Here is a 21,270-nt window from a genome sequence, read left to right as displayed (position 1 = left end):
GATACAAATCATCAATTATATAAAAAAAATTAATGGTGATTATCAGGCTGCATAATCTTATTTTTTCCCAGCTGTAATTGCGTTGTTTAGACGGCAGAGGGCGGAATAATACACAGTAGTGGTGGGAATATACGTGACTTCACTGTAGGCAGAAGTAACACAGCTCTAATGCCACAAAACCACACAAAAACAGGTGTAAAATGTGAAAGAGCTGCTGCGTGATTGTGTACACATCGTTTGAACGAGAAATCTGAGCTCTCTCTCTCTCTTTTTATAGACTGCTGAAAGATAAGGAAAAGAGACACAAATGGAGGCAGAACAAATGGTCATAAAAGATTATTCAGGAAAAAATATTTATTAACTTTTTCATTTTTAATAAATGGAATATTTTAGTTAATAGGCAATTATATTTTCCTCTAACCTTTACACATGTGGGGAAATAATTACTGTGGGTTATTAAGGGAATAGAGAATAGGAAAATTAATGTTGCATTTTTTGGTAATACAATTTTCTTCATCTAATTTTTTTCCCCCAAAAGTATAATGAATCAAATCATGAACTGGGCAAACTGTTACGTGCCTATTAAGTTCTAAGCATCTAAACATGGAGCCTTGAAGGTTCCTTCAGAGAGGGAACTGAAGAAGGTTTAAAGGTTTAACTTCCCCAAAAAGGAAACACTAATGTTGTAAGATTCTCCATCAAACCTGAAGATTTCCTTCAGAAGGACCACTGAAGAACTCTAAAGGGCTCTAAAGGGATAATAAGAGACTCTTTACTGCTTATTTGGATAATCAGGGCTATTTATTCTCCTAAAAGATTGGTGGAACACTCTGTCCTAATGTTCCACATTGAACCTACAGAGGGACTGATGACCCTTTCTGCATTCATAGTTTTCTTGGAGCGTCCACTGATAGAAAAAAAAAAAGATTTGTTCAGGGTACTTTAAGGATTCATTGGGTAAAGGTTCCAAAAAAGGGTTCTCCATAGAACCTGTACATGTTCTTCCAGAGGAGAAGGCTGAATATATGCGGATGTTAAAACATCTGGATTGCAGAAATAGTCATTGACTAGCATTAGTTTTTTGTAACATTAGCTACTGAGCTAGTAATGTTATTTTTGTGCTAAAATGTTTGCAGTGTTTTTGTAATCGCTGTATTGTTAACATGCAGTAACGCTCGCTCACTAGAACTCACACGTGCTAATGTACAGCGTAATAAACATTCTTATGAGAGTAATGATAATAAAAGCATCTCTTTGTCAGATGAGAAATGAGCTGAGAACTGAACACCTAAACAACTAAAATAGTAATTTCATAAAAAAATAGTGTTGAAAATGCACACCACCCATTCACTGCCATGAAATTGGCCACGCCCACCTGTAAATAAAGGTTATCTCTTAATCACTACACATGGCCAAACAACAAAGCAAAGAAATGTTTTCACTTTAGCTTTTAACTTGCTTTTATTTCTCATCTTGTATTGACCGTTGTTACTTTTACATTAATTTTATATAATTTAAATTCTTTAAAGTAATGTAAGATATTAGCTGACAATTTTTGCTTTTTATATGGCTATTTTTTACTTTCTATTATTATTATTATTATTATTATTATTATTATTATGAGACACACCATGCTGTTTGTGACTCGTCCAGACAGAGAAGTGTGTTTCTAGGACGTGAGTGATGATGGATGGTTGAGTCAAGACGGCGTTCTTCTGCCTCCAGGTGATTACTGTACGATAGCCGTCTCTGCAAATTAGCATAATCGCCTGGATCCCAGGGACCAGAGGGAGCTAATTAAAATCTCGCTCTGTGCTTTTCGAGAACAAAATGATGCAGCTTTTGAATCCTAAATGGAAAAACTCTGGGGGCTCTGATTTCTCTTTAAAGCATTAAGTCCGAGAAAAGAATCCGTCCATGGCACTGAACTTCAGAGCAGCGAAATCAACATCCAGTTGATTAAATGTGCGTTAATCTGTAGGACTAATGAATCAGTTCTGTTAAACAACAGAGAGATGGCGGTTTCTAATTATCCTCATCTCACACTCGCCTTCTTTCAGGACACACTTCTCAAAATTCGACTGAGATACAGACATCAGGACGCTCTCACACCTACTGGGCCTCGTCCATGAGTCAAGTCCGAATCAGAATGAAATTGATTCTTTTGATTAATTTGCGATGGAGCGTGATTTGAACATTAAATGAACTACAAAGCAAAAAAGAGGCGTGTAATTCTGAAAACATCTTGGAAAACCTGTTCATTCACTTTTTCAGAAATACAGCAACTATGAACAGAGTTCACTTCGAAGTGGATCCAGACCACCTCAAGGGCTTTAATTTCCTCCTGTGGAGCGGGACCCTGGGGAGGGAGGGAGAGAGTGTGTGTGTGTGTGTGTGTGTGTGTGTGTGTGTGTGTGTGTGTGTGTTGGGGTTCTCCCCCTCACTGTGGGTCTTCAGTCAGGTGAGAACACAGCAATCGCATTCGGCTCTGAGATCTGAACGAGGTGATCTTGATCCACTTCCAAGTGAACTCTTGCAATGAGAACGTTCTTCAGCTCAAACTGAATCAAACTGTAGTGCTGCAGAAACATCACATGTTCTGGAGGTTTTGCAGAAAACAAACGTTAGATGTGACACAATATTTGAAGCTGATATTTATATAATTATCTAATCATTTGTTATGCACCAGATCCGTGCTCAGATGATTATGAGTTCTATACACACTTGTTAAAGCTTGGTTTAGGTTTTCCATTACTGTATTGCTGACTGATTTTATTTTATAAGAGTTTGCCAAGGACCTTTTCAGCACCCACACACACACACACACTTTTAAGACAACACTTTTTGCTCTGTTTGATTACGTGCAGTGTGAAACCAAATGAATCAAAAGAATCAGTTTATCTTCGATTGAGACTCGACAGTCAGACTCATGGGTGTGAAAGTGCTCGAAAGCTCCATGCTGTCCATCAAGCCCTGATTTAAACTCTCGTTCTTTCCTCACGCTGCTGTTTGTCTCATTTTTCTCATTTTTATTCCTGTAGAGAGATTCCTGATTTTGAGATAAATGCAGTGGATCTGATTCTCTGTGAGCTTCAGGTGTGAGAGTCGGTTTGCACTTTGGAGAGAATCAGGTGTCAATGATTTTAATTGAGTTGCTGATAAAACTGTAAAACTAAGATGTATAACACAAAAGTATGCAAAACTATACTTTTTTCTTTAAATAGTTTTCTTCATTAAAGATAAACCTGACTGATTCGATGACATGAGCAGGATAAAGGGAATTTCCTTTTCTGAGGCATTTCACCTTTTTGTTTTAATTGGATTGCATTCACTAATTATTACCTCCAGCAACACGACCGGAGTTTCTGAGTGAGAAACGAGCCTCGAGCCAAACTAATTCTCAATTAAAGAAAAAAGAACACTGAACTATTTAAACACTTATCTGAATACAAATTATCTCTCAGGCTGATCTACATCAGATCCATTTATCAGAATCTAAGAGTAATTATCACAGGGATTAGGAAATTAGCAGAAATTAAAGAAAAAAAGAAATATTGTCACTAACTGTCTTGATAAGAGGGTGTAACTATCCATGGTCAGCATTGTATGTTTTCCTTTTTACTGGTTAAGGACTTGTTTCACATGTAAGCCTCATCAAAAAAGGGTTCTTCAGTTCCTTGTGGAGAAAAGGTTCCTTTTTCTGGAACTAAAACCCCTTAATTATTTAACGAACCCTTAAACAGCTCTTCAAGAACCTTTTTTTTTTCTCCTCAGAGTGTTGACAAAATCTGTGAAGTAGTTAAGGTTAAATCTAACCTCATCAAACTCCGCCTCTTCTCAAATTTCATTGGTTGCCGCACTTAATGGTGTGGTTCTGCAGTTGGTTCTGCTCCTTAAAAATATAAATGTCACAACAATATCAAATTTGCTGAGATTAAATCACCCTGCTAGGATTAAAATAAATGTCAAAAATGCAAATGTAGAAGTGAAGTCCATGATGCAAGTGCAAAGAATTAGAGTTGTGTTTATTTGGGCTATTCCAATAATCGTAGTGGGTACACCAGGCAGGGGTCAAAACACAGGCTGGGGGGGGGGGGACCCAAGGAAAACAGGCAAGGGTCAGAACCGGGGAGAAAATTACTGACAGGAACCTGGAAGTAGAAAACTAGTGGAAAAAAAAGTAATTACATTTCTATAGAAATATGCAAAACTTTGCCATGAGTATGGCAGAGATAAAGAACTTAAAATAAAGCAAGAGAGTTAATAAGAAAGAGTAGGAAGCTCTGAGCAAATATGGGAAAAGTAGGAAACCAAGAACTTCCAAATCAACAGAAAGACTGAGTGTTAATGAGAACAGGAAGTTCTGACTAAATATGGGAAAGGTGGTGAATAAATAACAGAAAGAGACTGACAGTTAATGAGAACAGGAAGCTTGGAATAAATAAGAAGTTAAGGGGACGCTGAAAGTGTGCTGGCTGAAAAGGGACAGAATCAGAACAGACGTGACGGCGATGACGAGCAGCTGACTGACAGGCGTCAATCACGGCTACACATGATGATGATGACTGGACATGTTGTGTCAATAAAAAACACACATCTACAAGTGTAGATTCGTACACCAACACCACTTCAGCTCCAAATAACTCAAGGAAGACTTCTAGGGTGTGAAAAAAATGAAGTGCGTCCAAAATGGAAAAATCTTTCTCACCCCTAAAAAAAAAAAAAAAGAAAAAAAAAACCCTGGAAAACTGTGCATGAAGGTTTCATCGTCATTGGTAGCATAGCAGACATGCAGATCAATATACAGAGATATAAGTACATACGGTCAAGCTCAGTAATGGTACAGTGGCGAGTCCTTCTGGCTTCGAGTGCTCGATAAAACCTCGTCTCATCCTCGACAGCGTTCAACATTAAACCTACACAAGTCTTCATGAACATGATATTTCTAATCTAGCCTATTGGGATCTGTTCAGATTTCCAGGTTGTGTATTTGCCAGGGACTTTTGCTCAGAATGTAGCAATGACAATCATGTAATCAAATATCAGTCAATGATCAAGTTTAGCACAATTGAGATACTTTTGAGAACTGGCGTGAGCATGTTAACGTTAGGAACAGTTAAGGTTAGGACAGTTAATCTCACTTTCTGCCGGAGAAATGTCGTTCATTTCAACAGATTTGTAACTTTGAGACTTCGCCTTGCAGCACAAGATCCAAAACAAAGGACGTGCTAAGAGCAGTGATCTGAGATTCCTATTATACACAACTGTGTGAATGTAGAATTTAGTATTTCTATATTAATTCAGCAAAGTTGCATTTGCAAACTTCTCTTACGACCAGTCTTCTGGTTCAACCTTGATCATGTTTATTAGGCAAGAAAAATGCAAATGTATCTTTAGTGGGTAAATGAGAGGTGTGCACTGGGGGGGGGGGGGGGGGGGGGATATTATGAGCAAATGATCAGCTATGAGGCTCTTGGAACAAAGAAGGGCCGTGCTTTTTCAAGTGGAAGTGTATTTTATGCAAAGTTGTGCTTGCATTTTCATTCCTGACCTTCAGTAACTGCTTCATCTTTGTCAGGGTCTCTGGTTTTAATTACTATTTTGTATATTTTGGGACCCGAACCAAACCAGTTCATTCGAAAATATTGCAGGTAGTTACAAACATACATAATAACTGAGGGTGGTGGTGGGATTGGAATTCCGTCATCAAGGGCTTGGGATTGGTAGAGTATCTGTAGGAATGGGCAAGATCATTGGGGGTGGGATTGATCAAAATTCCTTTCAGAGTTGATGGGATTGTTCAAGAGTTTATGTAGGACTGAGCAGGATAGTTAGAATTCCTCTGGAACACAATTAGTGAAAATGGTCTATGGGAGTGTGTGGAATTGGTCAGAATCCATTTGGGAATGTTGGAATTGGTCAGAAATCCTTTGGGATTGGCAGAATTCATCAGAATTCCTTTGGGAATGTTAGAATTGGTCAGAATCCCTTTGGGATTGGTGGAATTGTTAAGAGTCCCTTTGGGAACGGTAGAGTTGTCAGAATTCCTTTGGGAATGGCAGAATTATTCAGAATTCGTTCTGGAGCAGGCGGAACTGGGTTTAAAACACAGTCCTGTGCACATCTCTAGTCAAAACTTCTTACTTACATGATTAAGCCACACTGCCTTCATTTGTAACAGCTGAGACACATTTTTAAACATAGATGGGGTTCATCCATTTCACCGAGAGAGCCAGAAAGCGTTGTGCCATGTTCATGATGCATTGATGTAAGCTTACACAATTATTTCCTTCCTTCACTCCTATTTCAAAATCCAAGTCTTTCTTTAGTGGTATGTCCCAAGGCCCTGAGTTCTAAATGACTTCATTTCGTCCCATCAAATAACGAGAAACGGTGTGTTCTGATTGGCCCCCGTGGTTATGTTAACTATGTGCACTATTCTAATATACTGAAATAACATTGTATTTAGACGTAGGGCATACACAAAGCTATGCTTTATTGCTGTATCGTCAGTTTCCCATTTGGTGTCTGGTCCACTAACGGCAGATTTGTCGTCAGGTCTCCAAGATGATCTTGGAAAGTGAGAAAGCCCTTCATATTTGTGTCTTTGTTTTTCATGAAATAAATTCTTTAAACCTAACACTTTAAACCTAAAGCTAACAGTGTCGAGCACTGTGACAAGAACTAGTTTAGTTTTGACTAAACCACAACACCATTGATATACTGTACAGTGGTCACTTGATGACATCGCCACGTTATGGACAGACAACCACCACCAGTCGAAAAGAAATTGGTGAACAGGTCAAGCCAAACATTTTTCAAGAATCACCTGAATTCTATAAACAGAAAGAAACACATCAGGGACACTAAGCGCTACGGTAGGACTACACAAAAACAATATTTCCTCTTGAGTATTTTGAGTGCCATATTTAGGTTTAAAAGATGTTCTGTTTTTGTACATGAGCCGAATGGCTGGTTGATCTAAGCTAGCTAACGATAGAGCGAATGAGTGCGATTAGCAAAATTCAAGGAATAATAGCATGAAGAAAATGTCCTACTGCTGTCCAGTAACCATCCATGCCAGGGAAGAGTAATGCGCAAATAATTGGATCTGTTGCAAATCTAATAAACCTAGTTAGGTCATATGACACTCAAAGCTCTTTCAGTATCTTCAAAACTTCTTGCAGTTAATTCAGGCACAGCTGCCTCATGATGGTTCTGGTTGTGTGATGAAAGAGATGCACAGTCTTTCTTGTCTTGTTGACACACATTCCAAAGCAACTCTTCTTCTTCTTTTTTGCTTGGTCTATTTCTTCCTGCATACAAAATTCTCTCCCATTACCAAAGTTATAAAATTGGAAGTCACTTGCAGGAAACTATTTAAAGTCAGACAGAGAAACAGTAGGGCTGGGATGAGGACAAGGCAACAATAAGACATGTACTTCCCTCGTTTCCATGACCGCTGACCTGTTTATAAAAAAATATCTTGGTAAAAATCACACTGCTCTCGTCTGGCATTGACATCGTCATACGGATCTGTGTGTGTTAAAATTTCAAGTTGTCTGTAAAGAGATGCGGTCATGCAAAATATTTTTTCTAATTTTTTTTCTCCTTTTCCCTACAGCGATTACATATTTTTCTGTTTTATCGTCCTTGAGACAAGTCTCTCATCTTGGCCCCTTTTTGCTTTCTGCAAAATTTTCGAGAATGCAGTGAGGTTCAATCGTACATATGCATACACACACACACACAGACACACATATGCGCACACGCAGACGCATGCAAGCATTTACTTTGTGTGCACAATGCTGCTAAATATAGCTTGGATTTTTCAGCCCTCTCAAACTTTCTTCCCAGGTGCATGCCCTTTCGACAAGATGCAAAAGTTCCTCAGAAAGCCTCTGTAGCCTTTGAAGGTTGCTACCTATTTTTATCAATGAATATTTTACCAAAACATAAACAAAACCGCTACATCCTACTGCTCTTGCATTTGAACATCCTGATGTCAACTCCTTCAACCATCAGGATTTAGGATTTGGTGGTTGTTTAGTAGAGTATTGTCCACTGCTTCTTTTGCTCTGGAGGGTCAGACGTGCATTTTGGCGTGGATCCAGGTCATCCACAACCCTCTCTCGTGAACAAAATAGAAAACAGGACCAGACCATGGATGAAAAGAGAGACAGTGCTAGATCAGGATTTGTTCTTTTTTTGTTCATAATATGGAACATCACATGTCCAACTTTGAACATCTCCGCGCAGAAAAATGCAACGAAAACACGGAGAGGAAAAGTCACAGACTGCTGAATGTGGAATGCCAAAAAAGAGAGTTTCATCTGTTTTTCCTCAAGCCTGCAACTCTTACTTGACTCGTACCTTCCCCTTGATATTCCGATGCGTCCCTCTGTTCCTTTCCAGTAACCCGAAGGTGAACCAGTTGCACACCCTCTGATCCTTCCTTTCCCTCTTTAACCTGGGCCAAACTTCCAGTGCTGTTGCTCTTTTTGACCAGCGGGGGCACCAGAGAGCTTGGCGAGAGCAGTGATGTTAAAGAAAGGCTGCTCAGTGTTTCTGAGGACTGTTCGCTGTTGCTGGCCTTGTTGGAGCCATGTAAGGGGTCTGTGGAACCCTGGCAGCTGCTCTGGACCCCTCTATTAGCATGGAGGTCAAAGGCTGGCCTCAATGTCTCTGTGGAAAGTTCTTTGTTGGGTTCCTGGGAAGATGAGACACTGAAGCTAAGTCCTTCCTCCATGGTGGTTTGCAGACTTCCCTCCGAACTGCCTGTGGCCAGGGATGAGTCACTGTGAGATGCGTACTAAGAAAAACAGAGAAGAAGAGAGCACATACCATTAACCATTAAGCCTTGACCTTACAAAAGTAGGCAAGAACTATGATTACAAAAAAAAAAATTATTTAGTTCTTATGTGCAACACCTGCATTTATCTTCACGATAGACCTGGTGTTACGAGCTTAACAAATGTTTTTGTTGAAACATTCCTTGTCTTGCGTTTTTCAGACTGTACTAGTCTCTGTAATGGTGTTTTTGTATTTGGCAGATGCCCCTCTGGACATAGGGCATCTGCCAAAAGACAGAAATGCAAATTTTATAGACATTAGTCAGGCCTGGCTCCTTAGCAAATGGTCTACTGCCAGGGGATTGTCAAAGCTGCAGCTCTGGACCAGATTATAGCCCTGGCTAAAGTTAACTGTATGGAAGGCATATCCACTGCACTGGCATTTGAATCCCTTTCTCTGCTGATAAGCAGGTGCCAAAAATACTTTATTGTCTGTTATTTTGGAATCCTAGCACCAATAAACTCTGCTGCTGAATCCATGCCCCTGGTTGAACTGGTCTGAGTGGAAGACCACATCTGCCTACCTCAGATCCCACCCTATAAGTCCCACCCTCTTATAAAGGTTATATAATTTTAACAAGCAGTTATTCTTACTTTGTTTTTGTAAACTACATGTTGCATCCCAGTAACTCCACAGTCCTCACCTCCCAGTGGTCCAAGCCCATGTCATCTGCCACAAGGACTATCTGACCAGTCACCACTGTGGCACCAGCCAGTTAAGTCAAGACTTTAGCCTCAGCCTCGGATTAAACACTAGAACCATCCCAAATTCTGACAAGGCTCCTTCCCCAGCCTTAGTCTGTGTCAAGGCTCCAGCTTCAGACGTAGTCCGGGTCAGATTCCTGCCTCAACCTTGGTCTGTCAGAGCGCCAGGTTTAAACAATATCTTGGTCAAGCCTCTAGCCCTGGCCTTACTCCTGATCAAGGGTTCAGCCATTGACATGGTCTCCGTCAAGCTCCTGCCTCAACCGTAGCCTCAGCAATGCTTGGTCTCTGTTAAGGGTCCAGCCCCTGCCTAAGACTCCTCGGTCAAGGCTCCATACCCATATCTAATCTCTGTCAAGGCTCTGGCCCCCTGTCAAGGGTACAGCCTTGACTTTAGTTTCTGATAAGGCTCCAACCTTGGCCTTGGTCACAGTCCAGACTCCAACTGCATCAGTTTTAGTCAAAGCTCCAGCCCTGGCTGTAATCTCAGTCAGGGTTCCAGGCTTTAGTTAAGGCTCCATTCTCATATATAGATTCAATCAAGTCTCCAGCTCTGGACATAATCTTGGTCAAAGCTGCAACCTCAGCCCTAATTACAGTTGAGGCTCAAAATCCAGCCATGGTCTCAGGCCAGGCACCAGAACTGTCCAGAACTACTCTTAGTCATGGCTCTATGTCTATGTCCGTGAAGGTTCTCAGTCATCCAGGTTATCATAAACTGTAGGTGCTAAAGAAGGCAACTGGACTTGCTTGAAATCCTTGAATCCTTTCAAGGTTTTCAAACAAGTCCAGCTACCTTCGTTAGCACTGACGGTTTAGTCATGGCTCCAGCTCCACGCTTAGTCTTGGTAAAGACTCCATCCATGGATTTAACCTCAGTCAGCGCTCCAGCCCAAGCTCTGCTTTTGGTCTCAGTCATGGCTTTAGCTGCTCTAGTGGCCTCCATCTTCCCAGTGATATTGTAGCACCTGTCCTCAAGTTGTCATTATCTCATCTCATCTCATCTCATCTCATCTCATCTCATTATCTGTAGCCGCTTTATCCTGTTCTACAGGGTCACAGGCAAGCTGGATCCTATCCCAGCTGACTACGGGTGAAAGGTGGGGTTCACCCTGGACAAGTCGCCAGGTCATCACAGGGCTGACACATAGACACAGACAACCATTCACACTCACATTCACACCTACGCTCAATTTAGAGTCACCAGTTAACCTAACCTGCATGTCTTTGGACTGTGGGGGAAACCGGAGCACCCGGAGGAAACCCACGCGGACACGGGGAGAACATGCAAACTCCGCACAGAAAGGCCCTCGCCGGCCACGGGGCTCGAACCCGGACCTTCTTGCTGTGAGGCGACAGTGCTAACCACTACACCACCGTGCCGCCTGAGTTGTCATTATGTCTGCCATAAAACATATGCCTAATGGAGCACACTTGGAACAAATTATCATGTGATGTAATCTGTCATGATATCAAATATTATGAGCACTGTCATGTTGGTTAAATTTAATGACACTCGTGTCACTAGACCTAATGCCGTCTGCTATGCGCAGCAACACACTCCACCTGTGCAGTGAGAAGTTCAATGTTGGCCCCAGGCGAGCGAAGGGAAGCCCAGGATGCTGGAGAGGTCAGCCTCAGGCCTCGAGGCTTGTGACCCAGGCGAGCCCTTGGGGGTGCTGGTAGCCCTGCTGCTGCTGGATGGAAAAACTCAGCAGGAAGATGGAAGACAGCAGAGGAATTCCCTCCAATACCGCCATCATTTCTACTGCTGCGACTACACAGAGTCCCACCTGACAGAAATGGACAGTAAATGTCTTAATCAATTTATATGAGCCAAAAAATGACATGTTTTAACACATTTACAAACACAGAGTAAGAGAGGAATAAAACATGACAAGGCCACATCAAAGTGGATTGCTTTCCTCTTACAGCACAGCAATTTGCAGTGACTACATTTTTATGTAATTAATAAGTGATGCATTGTATTTTTATTTTTACCCATTTATAGTTACGTTGAATGTTGTGGAATGTTGGTAAAGCAAGTTTGCTCTCACTTATGTTATAGCAGCTAAACATTCAAACAGCCTTTCTTTTTCCTTTCTCTCTTGAATGAAAACACACACACACACACACACACACACACACACACACACACACACACACACACACACACACACACACACAAAGTGCTGACACTGGAGACTCCTTCCATACATGTCAACAATTTTACAGTTTGTGTATGTGGAGTGTCTGCTGTACACGTCCCTGTGAACGAGCCGTTATGATAGAAATGATAATGTGTTCATAACAAATGAGTGCATTAATATAAACCTGTGTGGCACGGTGGTGTAGTGGTTCGCACTGTCCCCTCACAGCAAGAAGGTTCTGGGTTCGAGCCCAGCGGCCGACGGGGGCCTTTCTGTGTGGAGTTTGCATGTTCTCCCCGTGTGTGTGGGTTTCCTCCGGGTGCTCCGGTTTCCCCCACAGTCCAAAGACATGCAGTTCAGTTAACATGAGGCAGCTTTGGGCTGAGGTTGGGCTGAAGTGCTCTTGAGCAAGACAGCGAACCCCCACCTGCTCCCTGGACGATATAGCATCGCTGCCCACTGCTCTGTGTGTGTGTGTGTGTTCACTAGGGCTGTAACGATACACCCAACTCACGATTCGATTCGTATCGCGATTTTTGACCCACGATTCGATACGCCCACGATTTTTTTAAAAATGTTTTTTTAAAGTAGTAAATTTGACTTATTAACATTTACTTACTTACATTAACTATTTAATAACAAATAATTCAGACCACTGCAGAGAATGAGTAATATGTATGCAAAAATGAACAAATGTATATCCAAAGATTGTTTTATTTCTCAAAATAATACTGTTGAGCCGGAAGCTCTGTTTTTTTCGGTTCTGAAAAAGTCATTTTTCCAAATCGTGTAAATCCGTTAAGATTTTTTTTTTGGGGGGGGGGGTGACTCTCTCACTGTCTCACTCTCATAGGGCCAATGATTTTCTGTGATCGCGGAAAACAGATGGAAATTACGGAATTTTTATGGTGAAACATTGCCCGCGTGTCAAAATGTAACTGCCGCAGAAGGCTTCCGCCCAAGCAGACATGCCTTCAGTGTTGCCAGATATTGCTAACATTTTCCACCCCAAAATATGTTCAAAACCAGCCAAAAAGCACCTAAACCCACCCAATCTGGCAACACTGCATGCCTTTCCGGTCAAGTGATTGTGATTGGCTTGTGGCACACCTAGCCAGCCAATGAGCTGCTTGTTTACAGATTCGCTCCCCGCGTCGCAACCAGAATGGCGACCGCTTAAAAGAAATGAATGCTCTGCCAGTGGCGAGTGTGGACGTTGCGTGACTCGCAGAAGATTGTCGCAGGTTGGCGAAAAAACGACTTACTAATAGATATAAAAAAATAAAAGTAATTTAAGTAAGTTTAAAATGTAATTTAAATAAAAAGTAAAGTATTCATAAATTGAAGTTTGGAAGCGCCTCTGTTTTTGGGCTGAGGAGAAGTTTGAAAGGGTGTACCGCGATTCTGCCTTCTTGTATCGCGATACGGATCGTGGCTCTGCATATCGCGATTTCGATACGCATATCGTTACAGCCCTAGTGTTCACTGCTTCAGATGGGTTAACTCTGAGGTCGCGGTCCCCCTGGGGGGACTTTTTGGACTGTTCCAAACACACGTCTGAAGCTTCATGAGTTTTTGTCCTAGAAACATATGAGTAACACCACTAGAAACCTTGAATCTTCTAGTTTTCAAATATATAAGTTTTAAAATAAAAATGTATCGATTGTGCTTTATAAAGAGAATAAATAAAAATGTTATGATTTTCAGCAGCTTAGCCAGCAGCAGGCTGTTACTGACACACCCCTCAGCTATTCAGATGATAAATGCGTAGGCAATCAGTGGCGTCATTGGGTCATTAAGTCATTGTCTGGGAGCACCGGGGAGCACGAGGTGAGAACACACCCCATTTCTCCAGTATAAACAAACACGCATGGAAAGGGATATTTTGATTCGGATTCACTGATAGCCTGAGGAAGGATGTCCAGCGAACAGAAGAAGATGACGCCCGTTGAAGCCTCACTGCTGATTCAGGAAGAACTGGCTTTGGAGAGTGAGTCAGACGACGCAAGGTCAGATATATCCAGCGATGACGGTGATGATGAACTACACTTTGAGCTTTGAGTAAGTAGCCTAATATCTATTTTACTACTTGTTGTCATGCTAGCTAGCTGTCGATTAGCTTATAGGAAGAATGTAGCTAAAACTAGTCGATTGAAACATGCTATTTCTGTCAAGTTTTGAAGACATTTTTCGGTTACCAAACGTGTATGTGCACGGTTACTCCGTGCATACTGTAAGTCTGTCCATAAGATAGTAAGATGCAGGCGTATAAGCTCTGTAAACACAGAGAAACCAAAGAAATTGTTGCAGCATACTGTTGTTTTGATAATTAGTGTGCATTTGTCTTTGTTATGAAAGGTGTGAACCAATACCGAAACTGAAAATGTGTAAATTAGATACAGATTAGGTGTGAATGATAGGTGTGAATGATAGGTGTGAATGATAGGTGTGAATGATAGATAGATTAGGCTATGTGCCAGATAGGCTATAGGACAAAGTCTGATGGTTGCAGAGCCTGTGTGTACTGCAGGCGGCAGGGAAGGAAAGCTTTGGGGAACTACAATGCCCTGGCAGAGCAACTGACAGGACAATGACAGCCACCGACACATGGACAGCGAAAGGGGGGCGGGGCAGTTACAGGTGTGAAACACCCATCTAATCAGTATTCATTTGAAAGAGCCACTGGCTTCAGTTAGTCTGACTTTTTAACAGTTTGTATTTAACCTTCATAACATTTCTGAATGATCTTCTTACTTTTATGTAGCCAACACTTATGTTTACAAGGTTCAAACTTCAAAAGTCTTGGCCAGATATATTTTATAATGTGTTTTTTTTTTAAACAAGATTTGAAGACCTTTGAAAATCGGTTTTTGTCTGGTTGTGTTTACACTTAATTTTAATAAAAACTAATTTCATTACATTCACTTTACTCTCATATTATTATTGTTGAGGTTTTCTAGAATATCACCATATGTGCCACTTTTGCATAGAAGATTTTAGTTAGATGAAAAACTTAAAAATGTCAAGGCGTAGCAGACCGCCTGAAAGTGTCTGAAAGGCCCCGGACCTCTGAGTGTTAGATGCAGAGAGGAATTTCACAAGTGCACGTGTGATGAATAAAGTTGTTGTTGTTCTTCTTGAATTGTAGCTGCGCTACTGTCAGAGCTGCTGTTATAGAGAATTCATCAACACCTTCTGACCAATCAGACTTTTTTGCTCATTGAGGACTGAAGTTTTAGTTCTGGATGGAATAAACATTGTTAATGATGGTGTGGTTTCGATTATCAGTTAACTGAACATTATTTTACACACTTTCTGTCTTCACAGTTGATTTTTTTTTTTTTTGCTTCATTGATGTTAACTAATGCAGCAAATAATGTCGGTTAAGCAAAGCTTTATTTAAATTTAGCTAAAATTATTGACTGGAACAGAAAGTGGGGATTAATGACATTAACTAATTTCAGCCCATCTCCCGAATTCCATTTTTTCCCAACAGCAGAGACAAAAAACAAAAACACCACGCCATACTTTTGTAGCACATCAGCTCTTTTATATATGATGTGTAAATGAATACGTTACCGATGCTGTGGCGGTTCGGTGTGTTTGACTCTCTGAGCCACGTGTGACCTCTGTCCTCGTCTCTCGCTCCTTCTTCCCCACCTGTTGCCTCCTCTGAGCTCTTCTCCATCTATACAAGAATCATACCAAAGCTCAATCAGCTTCATTCCAGCCTTTCTATTTCATCCATGGAGCCTGGTGTTAAAATTAACTTACAGATAAATTCAGATGCAACACAAATCCTTATTGGATAATTTCTTAAAAGAAAAGAAAAATGATAACTGTTTCACACAGATCAGTTCGACCCAGCCATTTGTCTAACAGTTAAAGCTCATCATTCTGCCTCTATACCGAGTATGTCATCATGTTCAACACGCTGAGCCTGAAACCTGTGAAACAGGAGAGAAAACGAGGCCATGACCCTCCATCTCAGTCTGCAGGACATATTTCATTTCTGTGGTCTATGGGCTCATTAGTGTGACTCCGTGGTCATTTTCACTGATTAGGGTTCATTAAAAAGCTGATGTCGAGGGAGATTTAAAAGATTACAGCGGTGTAGAAAATGGCTACCACAGAGCTGCCAGGCTCTTTAGGAGAACACAGCGCGGGTCTGGCTAACGGTTTGTCCCTCGTATTATACAGAACAGATGCTGAATCATTCCATTAAGAGGCTTCATTAAAGACTGCTTTGTAAAAGTACAAACTGAGCATCAAGCACATGGAGACTTCACCGTCTCACATCTCACCACCGCCAGCGAGCAAAAACTCACACAACTCAGTTTGCCTGAAAAGTTACAAGCTTTGGGTTGGACTTTATAAAGGTTTTATATCGACCACATCACTTTCACTGGTTCGAATCCGTGTGAATTTCCCATGAGATCAGGTTCAGACTGCTTTAGTCCAGGCCTCAGGAATGTGCCACAAATATTAATTGATTATTTATGAATATTTATTCATGAGATAAAACTCCAAAACCTGATATACAAATCAAATCAGTGGTTGGATTTTAGAATGAGTGGTTTTGTTAAATCTATTTCAGTGGACTGCTTTATTACATGGTCTAATTCTTTAATAAATTCATGTTAATTGTTTTTATTATAATTGGCTGGTCAATTAACTCATATTTAAGTAAATATTCAACAATATAAACAAATTAATTAATTAACAAACTGCAATTCTGAATAACACTTGCACTTCAGAACTTTTTTATATTGTTTTTTTTTAATATTTTTAAAAGTATGCTTTGTTATTCTTTTATTTTTGACCCAGTTACAGTTGGATCCTGTCCCAAGATGATTTCACTGTTTATATTATTCTTTATGCAGTATATTCAGGATAAAACTCAGCAATATTTGTTTTCCACACAGAAAAAAAAATCTAGATTCTTTTGATATTCTTCTGTAGATGCTATCGCTCTGTGGTATGACAAATGATGTGAGCTTTCAGTGGCGAAACTCACCTGATAGATGTTCTGCTCATCCAGGACGAGGTCATCAGGATGCAGCGGTGAGGAAGATCTGTCCGAGAGTCGCTCTGACCTTAGAGATACTTGCTCCAGCTCAGCCATGTGGATCTGTTGCGTGTAAAATGTGAAATGTGATTGTGTATCATGTCTTATTATTGATCTGCAGTGTGTGAGCAGTGTGAGTGATGGAGGGTGACATGGCTGTACCTCCTCCGGGTGACTCTTGCAGTCTTTACATGATGATGGAGACGAGTAGTGATGGAAGACGGAGCCTGAGAGCTTGTCAATCAATAACATCTCTCCATCAAACGTGTCTTTAATGAGCAAAGACACGCTGTCCAGCCATATGTTCTCCTGACACACACACACACACACACACACACACACACACACACACACACACACACACAGAATAAGGGTTCCTCAGTTGTTCTCTGGATGATCCATCCATCCATCTATCCATCCATCCATTTTTCATCTATCTACAAATCATCCACTCAAGTCACTATCATCCATCCCTTAATTAATCCATCCCTTCATTCTATCAATCTACATTATCTTTCTTCCTTTCATTCATCAATACATACATCCATTCTTCCTCCAACATCTTTCTATCCAATTATTCATCTATTCACTACAGTTCATTGATCATCCATCCATCCATCCATCCATCCATCCATCCATCCATCCATCCATCCATCCATCCATCCATCAGCACACACTGTTAGAAAAAGGTTCTTTCAAAGTTTATTGAGTGATAAAACACATTCTCACAATATTTAATTGGAGAATTTACAGAAATTCTTTACAGTGAGTTCATGTGAGTATTTCATATGCAAAATATCACTCTGGGCTTCCGAGAGCCTGAACATCATCTCCGATCCAGAAACATCAACAACCTGAATTCATCTGTTCCTGAATTTACAGCATGGTCCTCATCAGGGATGAATCGAACTCTGTATTATTTCCCCTGATGGCTGTGTTTATTACATCACAGATGCCTCGTTAACAACACCGAGCCAAGCATCTCCACCCAAAAGCAATTAGACACAAATGAGTCATTAGGATGCAGCGTCATCAGTCCAAACGCATCGTGTATAAATGCTGCATTCAGCACAAACCTGCGCAGCAGCACCATCAGGGAACGTTTACATGCTTCATAATGACAAGAACCACAATTTTAATATCACAGCTCTCAGTGCCACATTCACTTCCTGCTTCGATTTCACAACAACTGAAAAGGAAATAACTTCCATACCATGTGGAATGTGGAATCTGCTTATTAAAGAAAAATGACAACATCTGCACCAGCGCACTGAGGAGAAGATCAACCACCAGCACCATGCGTGGATCTTCAGAGTCCCACAGAACAGAAGTGCACTTGTGCTGGGTGGAAAGTTTCAGATCATCATCTGCAAACCCTTTATCAGCTTTTTACTTCTGAGATATTGTTGTTGTTGCTGTTATTAAAATAGGTTTTTTTTAGGACTATTTGCCTTGTGTATTCATAAAATTGTTTTTTAAATTGGATTCTTTTAAATTAATTAATCAGATTAAATCTTAGAACTTGAGACCATCTTGGACTGTGTGGGACATGTAAAGATAAAAATGATTTTAAAAAACCTGTAAATAAATAAATGTAACCATTTTAAATTGGATTAAAAATTCTGATCAGCAGGAACATTTCAGTGATTTTGGAAATAAACACTTCTGTTCATCTCTCCATCTCTATATCCATCCATTCACCAATATTCATCCACTGATCACTCCTTTCATCTTTTCATCCATCCATCCACCCAACAGTATTCTTCCATTTCGTCACCATCCAGCCCTCCACCGACAACCACTTCCATCGATCATGCTGGGCAATGTCCAAAGTTTAAGGAACAAGGTGGATGAGCTGCGAGCCAGCAGCCAATACCTTTCAGACTACCGGTAATCCTGCCTCATCTGCTTGACCGAGAGCTGGCTCACGGACGCGGACCCCGACTCATCAGTTGACCTGGAGGGCTTCACGCTGGTGAGAATGGACCGCAATCAAAACTCCGGGAAAAAGAGAGGTGGGGGCGTGTGTGTGTTTGTGAACAATAAGTACTGTTACCCTGCACACATAACAACGAAGCACAAAGTTTGCACAAAGGACATTGAATTGCTTTCGCTGTGCCTAAGGCCCTATCACTTGCCTCGGGAAATACACCAAATCAGACTTTTTCTTGTGTATATTGCGCCCTCAGCCGACACACAGGCTGCTGCCACTCTGCTTCATGAACTGGTGCCGCAGGCAGAGACAGAGGCTCCTGATGCGGCCAATTTCATGATGGGAGACTTTAACCTTTGCAGTCTAAAGGAACTTTTACCCACGTCCAGCAATATGTCACTTGTCCCACTCGCGATAAATCCTGCCTTGATCTCTGTTATGGTAACATACCGGATGCCTTTTACTCTAAAGCACTACCCGGTCTAGGGAACTCGGACCATAATATGATTAATTAAGCCCTGCCTATGTGCCCAGGCTCAGGCGCGAGAAAGTTAAAAAACTGGACGTTAAATGCTGGACTGCTACCGCGACTGGCGCACTTCAGGATTGCCTTGCGAGCACGGATTGGAATGTAATAGCAGATGGAACAGATGACGTCAACGATGCGGCGTTTGCCATTGCCGGATATGTACAATTCTGCGAGGACACAATCATACCCAAAAAGACTATTAAAATGTTCCCCAACAATAAACCCTGGGTGACTCCGGAATTAAAGCAACTTCTCAATCACAAGAAATCGGGTGGAACTACAGAAGACAAACAAAAACTGTACAGAAAAAGATCAGAAACCTGATTAAAGACTGTAAATCCGTGTATAAACGCAAACTTGAAGGTTTTTTCAACAGTGACCCTAGAAGAGCATGGCGGGGGGTACAGACAATTACAGGTTACAAGCCTAAGAACCATCTGATGGCAGTAGACAATGAGCTCGACATGGCCAATGAGTTAAATGATTTTTATTGTAGGTTTGACACACATGATTTTAAAACAGAGCAGCATTTGATTAGCATGGAAGTGAGGGGTATGGAGGGTGCAAGTATGGATATTTCTGTTGATGAGGTAAAATCCTTTTTTAGACGCACAAACCCACGTAAGGCTACTGGGCCTGATGGTATCAGTAACAGAACTTTAAAAATGTGTGCAAATGAGCTGGCACAGCCCTTCCAAAGGCTCTTCCAATGGTCCCTTGACACTGGTGTGGTCCCCAGTCTTTGGAAACGATCTTTAATAGTGCCAGTGCCTAAAAACAACAGGCCCAGGGAACTTAATGACTTGCGCCCTGTTGCACTCACATCCACTGCAATGAAGTGTTTTGAAAAAATCGTTCTAAACCAACTTCTCTCTGAGGTATCACATTCTCTAGACCCCAATCAGTTTGCTTACCGTGCCAAGAGGGGGGTCGAAGATGCGCTCCTTACCTTGATCAACAACGTGTATGAGCATCTTGAACACCCAAGAAGTCTGGTAAAAATTGTTTTTATTGATTTTAGCAGTGCTTTTAACACAATACAACCACATTTGATGGTGAGAAAGCTTCTACACCTAGAAGTTAATCCCAGACTCATACTGTGGATTAATGCTTTTTTAACTGAACGCAGTCAGCAAGTAAGATTTAACTCCCACATCTCCTCACTGAAAACAATTAATACTGGAGCACCGCAAGGTTGCATTCTCTCACCAATTTTATACACACTGTACACCAATGACTGCCAGGCATCCTCCCCAGCTCATGCCCTTTTTAAGTACGCCGACGACACAGCACCGGTGGGCTTCCTACATTCTGACACCTTATCCGTTGAAGGTTTTGAAAGGGAGGTTCAGGGTTTTATTAGGTGGTGTACAGACAACTTTTTATTGGTCAATGTTTAAAAGACAAAGGAAATGGTGATAGATTTTAGCAAAAAAGGAATACCTATCTCCCCATCCAAGATTAATGGCGAACAGATAGCGTGGGTCTCATCTTACAAGTATTTGGGAATAGAGATAGACGACAGATTGTGTTTTAACCAGTGTGCACAGACCAAATGTAAGAAGCTACAACAGAGGATGTTCTTTCTTAGGAAACTCAAAGATTTTAGATTAGACTGCAGTATTCTCCAATTGTTTTATAAATCACTTTTACAGAGTATTTTATCATTTGGGCTAATCTGCGTCTATGGAAATATGCACGTACAGGACCACAAAAAATTGCAGCGTATCATTAAATCAGCCAGCCGGGTTATTGGTGTGGACCAGACATCTGCAGTCGAGCTGTACAATGAGCTTATTTTAAGAAAGATGGATCAAATTTTAACTGACCCAACACATCCGCTGTTCCCAAAGTTTTTAAGAAGCACTAGGTCTAATAACAGATTTCTGCAGAGGCCAATCAGGACAGCGAGGTACCACAAATCATTTGTACCCACAGCAATAAGACTATACAATAACAAAACGAAAACATCTGTTGCACTTTAGTTCACTCATCTGTACACATTTCCTTGTATGTATTTTATGTATTTTATT

At 41.0% G+C, this 21,270-nt stretch overlaps 1 protein-coding gene across 1 annotated transcript in view; it reads right to left on the bottom strand.

Annotated features, from left to right (window-relative positions):
- Nucleotides 1–6,834: 6,834 nt before the first annotated feature.
- The window catches only part of LOC132869380 (voltage-dependent T-type calcium channel subunit alpha-1I-like), a 48,700-nt gene continuing 34,264 nt past the window's right edge, over nt 6,835–21,270 (bottom strand). The window contains exons 25-29 of the mRNA XM_060902719.1: nt 16,938–17,084; nt 16,725–16,838; nt 15,287–15,395; nt 11,124–11,350; nt 6,835–8,812 (exon numbers count right to left, since the gene is read on the bottom strand). Of these exons, the coding sequence (XP_060758702.1) occupies nt 8,330–8,812; nt 11,124–11,350; nt 15,287–15,395; nt 16,725–16,838; nt 16,938–17,084 (1,080 nt within the window). The 3' untranslated portion in view covers nt 6,835–8,329. The remainder of the gene's footprint in view (nt 8,813–11,123; nt 11,351–15,286; nt 15,396–16,724; nt 16,839–16,937; nt 17,085–21,270) is intronic.

Source organism: Neoarius graeffei, chromosome 20 (assembly GCF_027579695.1).
Source record: "Neoarius graeffei isolate fNeoGra1 chromosome 20, fNeoGra1.pri, whole genome shotgun sequence".
NCBI classification, from domain to species: Eukaryota; Metazoa; Chordata; class Actinopteri; order Siluriformes; family Ariidae; genus Neoarius; species Neoarius graeffei.
Note: the sequence above shows the minus strand (reverse complement) of the source record. Positions and strands in the feature narration are given on the sequence as shown.